The 12,192-nt window shown below is 44.1% G+C and overlaps 1 protein-coding gene across 1 annotated transcript in view; it reads left to right on the top strand.

The window, feature by feature from the left end:
• Alk (ALK receptor tyrosine kinase) overlaps window positions 1-12,192 on the top strand; it is a 723,531-nt gene that overhangs the window by 530,107 nt on the left and 181,232 nt on the right. Inside the window, exon 5 of the mRNA XM_021217650.2 lies at window positions 6,869-6,996. Coding sequence (XP_021073309.1) covers window positions 6,869-6,996 — 128 coding nt within the window. The remainder of the gene's footprint in view (window positions 1-6,868; window positions 6,997-12,192) is intronic.

The following is a 12,192-nucleotide window of genomic DNA, read 5'->3' as shown; positions in this document are numbered from 1 at the left end:
AAAAAAAAAAAAAAAAAAAGTTTCACTTCCCTAGCCATGTTTTCCAGGTCTAGAAATTGAAATGAAGATCGTGGTAGATTGTTCTAACCTCAAGGAGTTTAGAAGGGTGGATAAGATGTTGTTCTTAAAGATCAAGTTACACAACCCTGTATGTCAGACCCCAGCTCTAAGCAGAACCTAGACTGACTCTCAGTGAATGTTAGCAGTGTTGTTTATCTCTGTTGTTGCTGTTAGTGTGACTAGTGTCGCATTGCGGGCACTGTTTGTATTGCCTTAACCTGTAAAGTAGAGAGCATTAGTGTATCAGGTGGGATTTTTTTTTCCTCTTTGAGAACCCAAGTACCCCCAGGTCTTGATTGTGTAATTCTCTGATTCCTTCCTGTTGGCTCTTGGCAAATGCAGCTAACGTTAGTCACTTGATGAACTATATGGTTTTATATACTGCCCCCTCCTGCATCACTCTACTCCCCTCAACCTCCATCCTTCGGTACCTCCTCGTAGGAAAGGCATCATTATCGCCTAGACAGATGACAGCTATCATTAGTGAGTGAACATGAATTTTGAGATTCACTCAGCTCCACTACCACATAATTTTTGCCCAAGAATGTCAGAATATTGTCAGATTTAATAGAAATGTGTTCAGTTGTTTCTCCTCTCCTTCAGCAAACATTGGCTGAGCATCCACATTACATAAGACATGATGCTGAAGGATCTATCATCTTGCCAGGGAGAAGGCAGGGGGAAGTGAGACACATGGATCATCCTCCCTGTGGAGCTCAACAACAACAACAACAACAACAACAACAAAAAAAAAAAAAGAAAAAATTTCCTCTTACCCAATGGGACCACTGGGTATTCAGAACATATACTCTCTGTCCAGCTTCTGCCTGGGTATTTGTGCCAGTCTATAGCCCCAACTTCCCAATTCCTGCCTCATTTTCACAACCTAACATCAGGTGACACCTGTTCTGATCGGCCCTTCTGAGCTATCACTCTGCCCACCATGTACCTATACACCACTCCTTTAGCTCTGATGGCAGTCGCTCATCATGAACTTTGGTATATATTTCTTCTCACCAGTCTGTAAGCTACTCAAGTGCAAGATAAATCTTAAACTCTTTGTAGCCCCACCATAAACTCCAGTATGTAGCAATGCACAGTAACCCCTGAAGAATGGTGGCACATCAACAAATGTTAATTGTGAGGCAGGCAGCAATCATCTTCTTCCAGGCTGAAGGAAGATACGGGGATGAAAGAGATGCTTATCTGAAGTGTGGCCAGGCCTTTACTCAGTTCTGCGAAGATGGCTGGTCTGGGAATCACAATCTAGAGCTAACATATCTTCTTGTAGGGATGTCCCAACACAATCTCTTAAGAGTTATGTTGCTCATATGAAGACCCACTTATGTTTTTATTTAAACAAGCACCATGGCTGTTAATTCAGGAACCCTTAGTATTCTCCTCAATCTCTCTTATGTACCATCCTTTCACCCTGACATCTCATAAAGAGATTAATCTGCAAATGTTTGCCTGGGTCAGCATGATTCCATAATGAAAGCTGTGGTCTTCTGTAAGAATAAATCCCTTGTTGAGGACCTACTGTGTGAGAAGAACTCATCTTGCTACCTTGCTTGAGTCTTTCTCGCAGATGCTCAACACAATCTAGCAAGCCAAACATTATGGCCTACATCTTATGTTGGTTGTTTGGGATGGATGGTTATATGGGATGGGATGGTTGGTTGGTTGGCTGGCTGGCTGGCTGGCTGGTTGGTTGGCCGGCCAGTTGGTTGGTTGGCCGGTTGGTTGGTGGGTTGGTTGATTGATTGAGACAGAATCTTGCTACATACCCCAGGATAACGCCTAATTCATTTTATGACCTCTATCTTAGAGGTGAGGAAAGTGAAACCCATGGAAGTGAAATCACTAAGATGGCCTAGCTAATAGACTGTGATGCTGAGAACTGAGTCTAGGTCTCACCTCCCACATTACAGCAGCCAAGAACCATCTGAGAGAAACATTTCCTGTGAATAGCTTGCTTGAGAATTTGACAGTTTTCTCCTTCAAGGCAGCCTGATGTTGATATATCATGCACACTCAGACACTGCCCCAAAAGCAAAGATCCATTCTCTGTCTTGTCAATACCAACCCTGGCCCCCACAAGTTGTCCTAAAATGTTCCTCCATTCAGTGATTAAATGAGTTGGTTTCTTCATGCTCTTGAATCATGGCTGCCAACTCTTTAGTCTCCTTAGTATTTTGCCCTACAGCAGATGTTACCAGGCAGTTCCACCCCCCCCTTTTTTCTTCAAAAACAATTTTTATTAGATATTTTCTTCATTTACATTTCAAATGCTATCCTGAAAGTCCCCTATAAACTCCCCCCACCCTGCTCCCTGACCCACCCACTCCTGCTTCCTGGCCCTGGCATTCCCCTGTACTGAGGCATATAAAGTTTGCAAGACCAAGGGGCCTCTCTTCCCAATGATGGCCGACTAGGCCATCTTCTGCTATATATGCAGCTAGAGACACGAGCTCTGGGGGTGCTGGTTAGTTCATATTGTTGTTCCACCTACAGGGTTGCAGACCCCTTCAGCTCCTTGGGTACTTTCTCTAGCTCCTCCATTGGGAGTGTTCCATCCAATAGATGACTGTGAGCATCCACTTCTGTATTTGCCAGACACTGGCATAGCCTCACAAGAGACAGCTATATCAGGGTCCTGTCAGCAAACTCTTGCTGGCATATGCAATAGTGTCTGGATTTGGCAGTTCGCTTTGGGTATGTAAGAACCGATTGAGAGCAATGGGAACTTGAGGATGTCCTTTCATTACCATATCAGATATTCTTAGTATTTTTCTATGGATTTCTTATCTGATTGCCTATCAGTGTCTAGTCTTTAAAAAAAAAAAATGCCAGTGATCTATCTGGCCAAGAACATATACCCTTCTCTGTCACTGTGATCTTACTGATAGAAATGCAATTGAGTGGGTAAATCGATCCTTAAGCCATGTTGTCTCTGATCCTCAGGTCCAGGAAGCAGAATTTTATTTTATTTGGGGCTAACTCAAAGTATGGCTTTGAGCAAGTCTCCACTTCTCTGAAATAGCAAGGCAGAACCTTTTCATGTCTGTGATTGAAGATCTGTGATTGAAAACTCATCACTCTTACCAAACTCTACAAGATAGCATTTGTTAGTTGCAGCTTCCAGAGTTTTCATAAAACACTAGAACTGTTTGAATGTCATTCAGTTAAGACCCATAGAGAACCTTCATCCAGATGGCTACATTTAGCTAGTGAAGAAAGTTATACTCAAGGAGGTCTGGAAAATTGTTCTAAGCAAACCCAAAGTCAGAGTAAAAAAACGTCTCTCTGCCAGGTTAGAAATTATCCTTGGTATTCAAAACAGGCCTCTTGGCTTTAGTTGGTTGGTTGGTTGGTCGGTTGGTTGGTTGATTTAGAGGTTCTTTTGATGGAAAGAACCTCTAATTTGTTCTTCATGTTGTAATCACTAAGCAAAGGTGAATGAGCAGGGTTTTCCTCAAAAAAAAAAAAAAAAAAAAGTCTTGCAAATTTTCAGACACTTTCTTGAGAATAAAATTGGTCGAAAAACATGCAAAATTTAAGGCATTTTCAGAAAAGTGTCTCATCCAAAGTCATCAGGCAAATGAGAGGCGGCGGCAGAATGTGGAACTGGAGAGCTCCAGAGAGACCTGTGGAAGAAAATGGATTGTGACAATCTGTCCACACACCCTTTCTGGCTTCCCAAAGTCCAGGTGGACGCCCACAGTCACAATGATTGATTGTAGCACCGTGCTAGAATGTCACAAATCCCCAGCACATGGATACAGTTGCACATCTGTTTCCAGAGAGTTCTAAGTCAGAATACAACCTTTCCCATTTGAGGATAAATTGAGTTGCCAACAGTCCAATCAGGGAAAGTAAGGCCCTACTGTGCTGGGTTTGCGACCACTGGGAGCCAAGCAAAGAAGATGGGAAGCAGAGAGGGACGAGCTTGGGCCTGTTCTTCTTCACCAGGCTTTTGGGCTGTCTCTTAAACAAATCTGACCCCTAGGTACAAGCTTGCCCTTTCCCAGTCCCAGCTTCCCCGGATATAAAAATACATGTTTGGCAACTGCTCAGAAACTTATTAAAGTTTTGGCAGTAAACTATGAGAGGCCAGAGGATTTCAGGCAAAAGTTATTGCATCGGTAACTCAGAAACGAATTCCTAAAAACTCCCGACACATTTATTCAGAGGGCGAGTGCCAATACTGAAACGGAAATCATTGTCAAGGGCCACTGTGTCCCTGGAATTAAAATCCATCATTCTCAGAGCGGAGAGCTGAGATTTGGGCAGAATGTGAGAATACTCACACCTTTCAAGATCACCTTTCCTCCCAACCTGCGCCCTTTATAGTTCAGGAGGACACAGCCAATTCTGCATCCCCTGCTCATTTGTTTTCCTTTCCTTGGGAAGCCCTCCTTACTTTTTCCTTCCACATATTTCGTTCTCCGACAGTTCCACATTTAAACTGAGAAGCCTCCTTTTCCTTATTCAATTGCACTGGTTTTATTTGGGATAGAAACCCTGCTGGGGACTGTAACGGAGAACAAGCTTTACAGCAGCAATAATCCCGTCTACCGCGCCTATTGTGGGGAAAGTTAATACACTTTTATTAAATGGCTGAAGACTTGACTCCAGCGATCTGAATTCACTACAGGAAAGCATAGAGACCGAACAAAAGTCCCCGATTCAGTAGCAGACATCCACACTTCATGCCCCCCCCAACCCTGCCTAGCAGGAACCCAAGACACTAAACTGCCACTTGGGAGATGCACCTGAGAAGGGTCAATGTTGCCTTAAGCAATACTGTTATCACCGAAAGTAAACCAAGATGGGGCTGGGGAAATGGCTCAGTTGGCCAAATGCCTTCTAAGTGAGCATAGAGGCCTGCATTTGGATAAGATCTGGGTGTGGTACCTGCTGAGGAACAGATCTCCCAGGCTCCCTGCCCTGACAATCTAGGCCAAAATGCCCAAGTCTAGGTTCAATGACAGGGCCTGCCTTAAGAACTAAGGTGGAGCATGAATCAAGAAGATACCCAGTGTTGAGCTCTGACCTACATCCACATGCGCATACATGCATTCGCACAAACACACAGAGACACACACAGCTACATGCACCTCTGTACACAAACACATAGACATACAACCTACATGCACCCACACAGAAACACAGAGACACAGACATAGACGTAAAAGAAAAAGGCAAAGCCAGAAAAGAAGACAGGTTAAGGGTGTTCGTAAATGCAGAACTGGCCCCTCAGCCTCACCAATGTGAAGGAGAGTACACTTCAAGGTTTAAGTGGACACACACGTTGACCTTGATTGCAGTCATTTTGGTAACACATAGAGCAGCTTTGGCACAATCATGGCAGAGGAGAAAGCAGATGTCTCCGTCACTACAAAACACAACCAGTGAACGACAGCATCATGTGTATTTATTGCCTCCAGACATGCATTGAGTGGAAACAGACAGGCTCCTGTATGGTGGTCCATTTGTGTCAAATGACAGCTGAGGCTGTACACTGAGGTAGTGACCATGGCTGTCTCTGGACAACGGATGCCTTGACTTATTTTTCTGTATTGCTGGAAGCTTAACTTGTTTTATTTTATTATTTTACAGCAAACATCATTTTATATTTTGATATATGGGGTTAAAAGCTTTTCAAACAAAAACTTTAGGTTTCTCACACCGATTCCTTGCTTTTTATATTGCTATACTTAAGCTCAACCTGGTAATGAAAAAAATATAGAATATTGTAATATCATCTCATCTTATATAACCATGTCAAAAACCTCTAATTTATATTTTCATTTATCAAATTATATACTTTCAGCGAGAGCAATTTATAATGTACTAATTATACCTCAATAAAATTGTTTTTAAAGGAAGATAATTTCTATTCCTCACAGAATATTGTTTAAATATACAATTCTAAGTGAGCAGATGTTCATTCCTTCCCTTACTTCCTTTCTCTGTCATATATATGTATTATGTTTATGTATTATGTATTGTGCGTGTGCATGTGTGTGTGTGTATACTACGATATATGTCTGAGTCAATGCTGAAAAGAAAATCGGATGTTCCAGTAAGTGACAGCAGGCTATCCCAAGAGGCTAATAGCATGAGCATGGTGTAAGAACGCGCCTTTGGCTGGTCCTCTGCTCTCTGGCAGTGTCAGCACTTGAGATCACAGACAGATGCAGAACTTACCGTCTCTCCCACTTCCGTCTGCCATTCACACTGTTTCTCGGAGTCCACGTCCATCTTAGATGCCTTTTACCCCAAAGCGCATGCTTCAGTGCACTTTAATTTTGCTGCAGTAAATAAATGGCCCTCACTAGCTTACCATACGTAACCATGGAGCAAATCTGTGGATTGAGACTTTGGAGGCAGACAACGTGCCCAAACCAAGTGGTGTTTCAAAGAGATAATTACAAGTAGGCTGGTAATGTTTTGGAAGCTGTTCCTTGACTCTGCTGCCCAGTTATCTCATGTATGAATGCCCTTCCTCTACGAGACTACGAGCTACAGAACTGCTCCAACAATTTGCAGTTGTCTAGAAATGCCATAGCCTACAGTGAGGTTGAGAACGGGCTTTCTGAGTTCACTGGACCAGAAGGAAATGAATGTTTTTGTGGGTGCTCTCGGGGTCACTGTCCTCCCTCGGTACCATCTGAGGTTCCATCTCTCGGTACCCAGCAAGAATGGGATGCCTGCACTCACCGCAGAGGAGTGAGCCTTTTGGAGTCGATTCTCACCATTGCTTTCCTGTTCTCCCCCCCCCTCTGCCTTCCAATGTCTCCAGCTGGACAGTGCTGCAGGGGAGAGTCGGGCGCCCAGCAAACCCGTTTCGAGTGGCTCTAGAATACATCTCCAGTGGCAACCGGAGCTTGTCGGCGGTGGATTTCTTTGCCCTGAAGAACTGCAGCGAAGGTATCCAAATCTGGTTTTGCCTCTCTCTCTCTCCCATAGCCTGTCTTGCTTACATCAATAATTGTGTTTAAATTGACTGCAAGGTCTATGGTGATCAGGGACTAATTCTGAACATTAGCAAGTGTGCCACAGCCCAGGCAATCAATTCTTCAAAGAATTCTAGGATAAAGTTGTAACTACTTATCTTCAAACTTTATCAAGTGGAATACAGCCTTTCTTAGATAATATGTTAGCTTAACTTCTATGGTGACAAGTGCCTCTCATTATTTAAAAATATTTCATTATGAAAAAAATGTAAATGGGCAAGAAGTAGACTAGTACGTGAATCTCCACATACCAGTCTTAGCACAACTTAACAGTTGTCAACATTCTGTCATCTTCTTTCACCTACATCTCTACCCACCCTACACCTTCCCCGCAACTTAACGGTTATCACTATTTGGCCTTTTCTGGCGGTAGAATTCACAAGCAAGCATTTGTATTGGTTTTACCTGGGCTCTTGCAAATGGACACCAGGGGAAATGTTTAGATGTAGGATTTGGGCTTATTTTCATCCAAGCCTAATGGGCATAGCCCACTATGTCACTGAAGTTCTTTTGCATAAATATCGCATCTGTGACTGTACCTCAAGGTAAGCTTTTATTCTTTTTTCCTTTTTTCCTTTGCTTCCAAACAACCCTACCCAAATGCAATGCCCCACGACAGTCCTCAGGTCTCCACAGGCCTCTGAGGGGCTTTTCTCCTTCCCTCTGCAGGGTTTGAGTTTCCTAACCTGGTTTCCAACATCCTATTTTTGTATGCATATTTCATTAAACGCTGTTTCAAGTCTGAACGGAAAACACACTGGCACACACAGACTCTCAGTCGCTAGGTGATGCTGAGCTCCTTGGTTCATCAAAAGGCCCCAGTCGACCTGAAGCATCCTTCCCAGAGCCGGAGAGTAGCAGGGATGGATTTAAAGGAGTCACTTTCATTGTTGTTCCTCTGTTGCTGTCCCTGCCTCTGCTCAGAGATCCACTACAGGGCCCTCAACTAAGGAACCTGTGACCAAAACATCCTAAGAATGAATCCTATGATCCTAAGAAAAGATAGGAAAGAAGCCTGTGGTCCCTTCTAGACTTTAATTCTCAATTTAGAATACCCATGAACAACCATGAAGGCCCACTTACAGGCGGTCATCTGTTGTGTACAGGGGCCTGGATTTAAAGCTTGTGCCTCTCGGTCGTGAGGTGGGACAGGCACTCCCTACTCCTGTTACTGTGACTCTCCGTTCACTGATGGCTTTTCAAGAACGTTTGCAAGTGAAAGTTTTCGTGGTTCTTGTTTTAGTCAAAACTGATTTCTATGTGGGGGAAAGAAATGGCATCGCCTGTGACAGACTGAAAGGGTTACAGGGGAGAAAGAGCTCACCCCAGGCTGAGGCAATGCGTGTGGAACAGGTGGTTTGGGATTGAGCCAGGAGTGAGTGTGTGTGTGTGTGGTGTGAAACTTTCCACACTTGTGAATTTAAGGATCTGTTAAGGTCTCTGGACACCATCAAACTTCACGGATTCTAAGGATCTCTTTCATCTGAAAGATGCCCTCTATGGCAGTGTAACCAGTTAACACAGATACCACAGGGAAAAGACGCTAGCTTACGCAGATAGCATAATCCCATTTGAGGAACACGGGGAGAGGAAACGGTTGTGCACATAGTTCCAGATATCAGTCCCAGCCCAAAATGCTGCCGTGTGACAGCTCTGCAGAAACTCTGAATTTAGGCCAAGTACCCAGATGTTCTGCCCCTAGCTTTGCAAGCCCCCGTCGCCCAGAGAATTTTGTCCTCTGGTGCTTGTGCTGAGAGGTGGTACATCTGTTGTAGGACTTAAGCTTGTGCCCTGTCTGTTTCTCCATCCTTGCAAAACCAACGTGTGACCTCCTTCCGTGGTCTTTCATGACACCGAAAATGACCTCTGCAGGGTCTACCCTCTGCTGCTGCCTCTTGGTCAAGAATCCTGGGGAGGTCCTTATAGTCTACCCTCCTTCCTAATTCCAGGTCTGGAGGTTCCAAGTCCAAGGACAAGATGGTCTTCATGGGTAAACAGGTGACCACTGCATTCTTTTGTTCACTGAGAACACATTAGCTGCCAAGGCTTATGGAGGGGCTGGTGTGGACCTGTGAAGAACAGTAAAGCAGACAGTGGCCATGTCAGAATGTTCTGAGCACTTTCAGCCCTCTTCCCACAGTGGAGCAAATGCCAACGATGTAGACAAGTTTCAAACATAGAAAACATCCTGAAACCGCACTCCTGTGTTTATTATCAAGGCCATTTAGGATGTGCTTTGGTGCATCCCTGAAGGCTATGTGATATAGGCAAGTTCTGGTATGTTCTGGGGCCCCAGCTTTGGTTAGGTCACAGAGGAGAGAAGGAGAAAGAAATAGTTTCTTAGAGGTGTGGGTGATGCTGGTAGCATGCTAGCCAGGGCCGTGGATGGGTGTACAAGATATCTAGCCTATTGACTAATTGTAGCTTGATCTCCCTAGAGTATGAAAGGAAACATAGCTAAATAACCCTAGACCGCTGCCTTGGCCCCAGTGAAGAAGAACACTATTTTAGCTCGTCTTGGGAAGGCTGACAGGAGATACTGCGTACAATTCTCCCTGCAAAGGAGACAATATATATCTGTGGTATCCTCAGGAAGACAGATTTACCTATTTCCTCTTTAAATATTTTTGTCTGTCACCACGTGTATACTTAATAGATGCTCAGTTAATGCGTACCAATGTTGATGATGAGATCACATATGGTACGGCTAAGTGTCCATCCCCCTGCCTGTGTACTGTCTCCCACAAGTTTAATGATATAGGACAGGGGGGACATTTCTCATCTTACAAACCAGAAGACTGAAAGTCACAGGTGTTTCCAAACTTGCTGGAATCTCTAAATCATAGAGTCAAAGTTGATCTGATCACAAAGCCATAGATTTATCCTTGACATCTTGCCTTTGTAGAATGTAGAAACTCAAGTTTAATTTATTACTGGATGCCTTAGAATGCTTTCGACTCTTTCGGTTCCTCCGATCCCTATAGCAAACTGGCCAGCACATGAGCTTACTGCCCCTTCACACTCTATCTGTGCCCACATAAGCACTGCTGACTCTTGACTATTTTGAGGCAGGCTTTCTCTGTGTGTCTCTGCCTATCCTGGGCCCACTCACTCTGTAGACCAGGCTGGCATTGAACTCACTGAGATCCGCCTACTTCTACCTCCTGAGTGCTGGGATTAAAGGTGTGTCCCACCGCCTCCCGACTACATTGCTGACTCTTGAATTTACCTGTCACATTTTCTTAGACATTTCTTATTCTTCTTATATCCTTCATATATAGTAATATGGACCTTGGCATCAGCTAGGTGGCCTCTCTAAGGCCATCGCCCATCTTTCTAACACTGTAAACCACAGTATTCCCATTCCTTTTAAGGGACATAACTAACCTTCTATCACCTCCCATGTCAGAAAAAAATATGGAGACCGTGCTAGACTTTCCTTGTTCGGGAAGTGCCATTGGCAGCTACTGAAATTCTGCTCAGAAGACCTTGGTGTCTGCATCTAAATCTAACAGTCTTTTCTCAATTAGCCATTGGGGGACACTAACTTGATGTTCAATACATTGTCCTGTATTTCATTGGTTGCTCAAGGGAGTAGTCAACGCAGTGCTAAGCACATAGGAAATATCACATAAACGCTTGTTGACAGATCAGTTAATCAATTGATTAATAAATGCTGAACTTGTTTTATAGCTCCAGGCTAGTGGAGTGGACCACTTCCAAAAGAAGGCAGCTGGGAGTAGAAATTGCTTGGAATTGGCATTTCCCAGAAAAACTAGTGAGGGAGTGGTTTATACATTCAGTATGGCTGGGAGGGGCATCAACCTCTAGAGACACACAGATATGGGAATCCCTTATCCCATTTCAGAAAAAAGCCTTTTGCTAGCACTCCCCAAGGTCCCCCAACTTCACAGAGACTCCAGCGTAAACCACAAGGTGCAGAATAAGCGGGGCCAGATCCTTGAAATGGATTTAACAGAATCCACAAGGCTTACTGTGCACATTACAAACACTCATTTAGTACTTCCTCAGGCCTGCCCTGCTGTATGCATGTGTTCCTATTAGTCTCCTTCGTCCTCACTCCAGTGCTGAAAGCCTTGTTATTACATCTGTTATGTGGGTGGGGAAATTGAGGACCAGAGAATTAAGTCATTACCCCAGAGTCACAGCTGATAATTGGATTGGAAGCCATCTGGATCTTAGCTGCTTCCTAAGGAAGGTCACCAGTGGAAGGGTAACAAAAGACGTCTTGACAACCTCTTTCACTGTATGGAAGTGTAATGAACGAAGACCCAGAGACTTTCCTTGGAATGTGATAGATTACATTACTAGGGAGCCTAATGTACTTTGTCCCTCCATCTCCTTTGATCTCGTTGCTTCTAAGAAATCAATTCAGTATTTCCCTCACCCTTCCTAGATTGGTCAAGGGCCTTTGAGATTCACTTCTGCCTACTGGTCAAAATGAAAGCAAAGAGCTGTTAAAGGCCCTGCCATGTAAAACATAGAGCTGGGAATGACCCCCAGTGCGAGCCTAAATTCGTTTTATTCCCAGCCACCATAATTACCCTTCTCTTCCATGAACCTACAAGAAACACATCTGTGGTTTCCTGGGCCAAAGCCGCTGTTGGAGTGACTCACAGATTCCTCAGCCAAATGCAGTCTAGGTCCCTTACATTCCTGATACCTCTGCATAGACATTACTTCTGAGCTGCTTACTGGGGAGAGTAAGTCCCAAAAGGACTTGACTAGCTCAGAAAGTAGAAGGGATCCAAGAGGAACTCCAAGCGGTTACCTTGAAGCACATGCCCTTAAGGATGCATATGCACAACTATCTTAACTTCTCTGGGACTGCCTCATGGGTACTTAAATAGCCATCATGGTTTAAAAACTGAAACCTCATTGAGAAGTTATACACTGGAGGTTACTATATAAAGTTATACATGCAGAATGGCCTTTAAAAATAGGGCCCAGAACTACTTCTTCCGTTGTCAGAGACCAGGTTGAGAAAACCCAGGCATCTTACATCTTGGGCATCCCGCAGCCCAGGCATTTTACACCCAGGGCATCCCACAGCCCAGGTGTTTTCACAGTATGCAGCTAGGAGCCACAT

This window comes from Mus pahari, chromosome 18, assembly GCF_900095145.1.
Source record: "Mus pahari chromosome 18, PAHARI_EIJ_v1.1, whole genome shotgun sequence".
Classification (NCBI taxonomy): Eukaryota; Metazoa; Chordata; class Mammalia; order Rodentia; family Muridae; genus Mus; species Mus pahari.
This window is presented reverse-complemented; position numbering and strand designations above follow the sequence as displayed.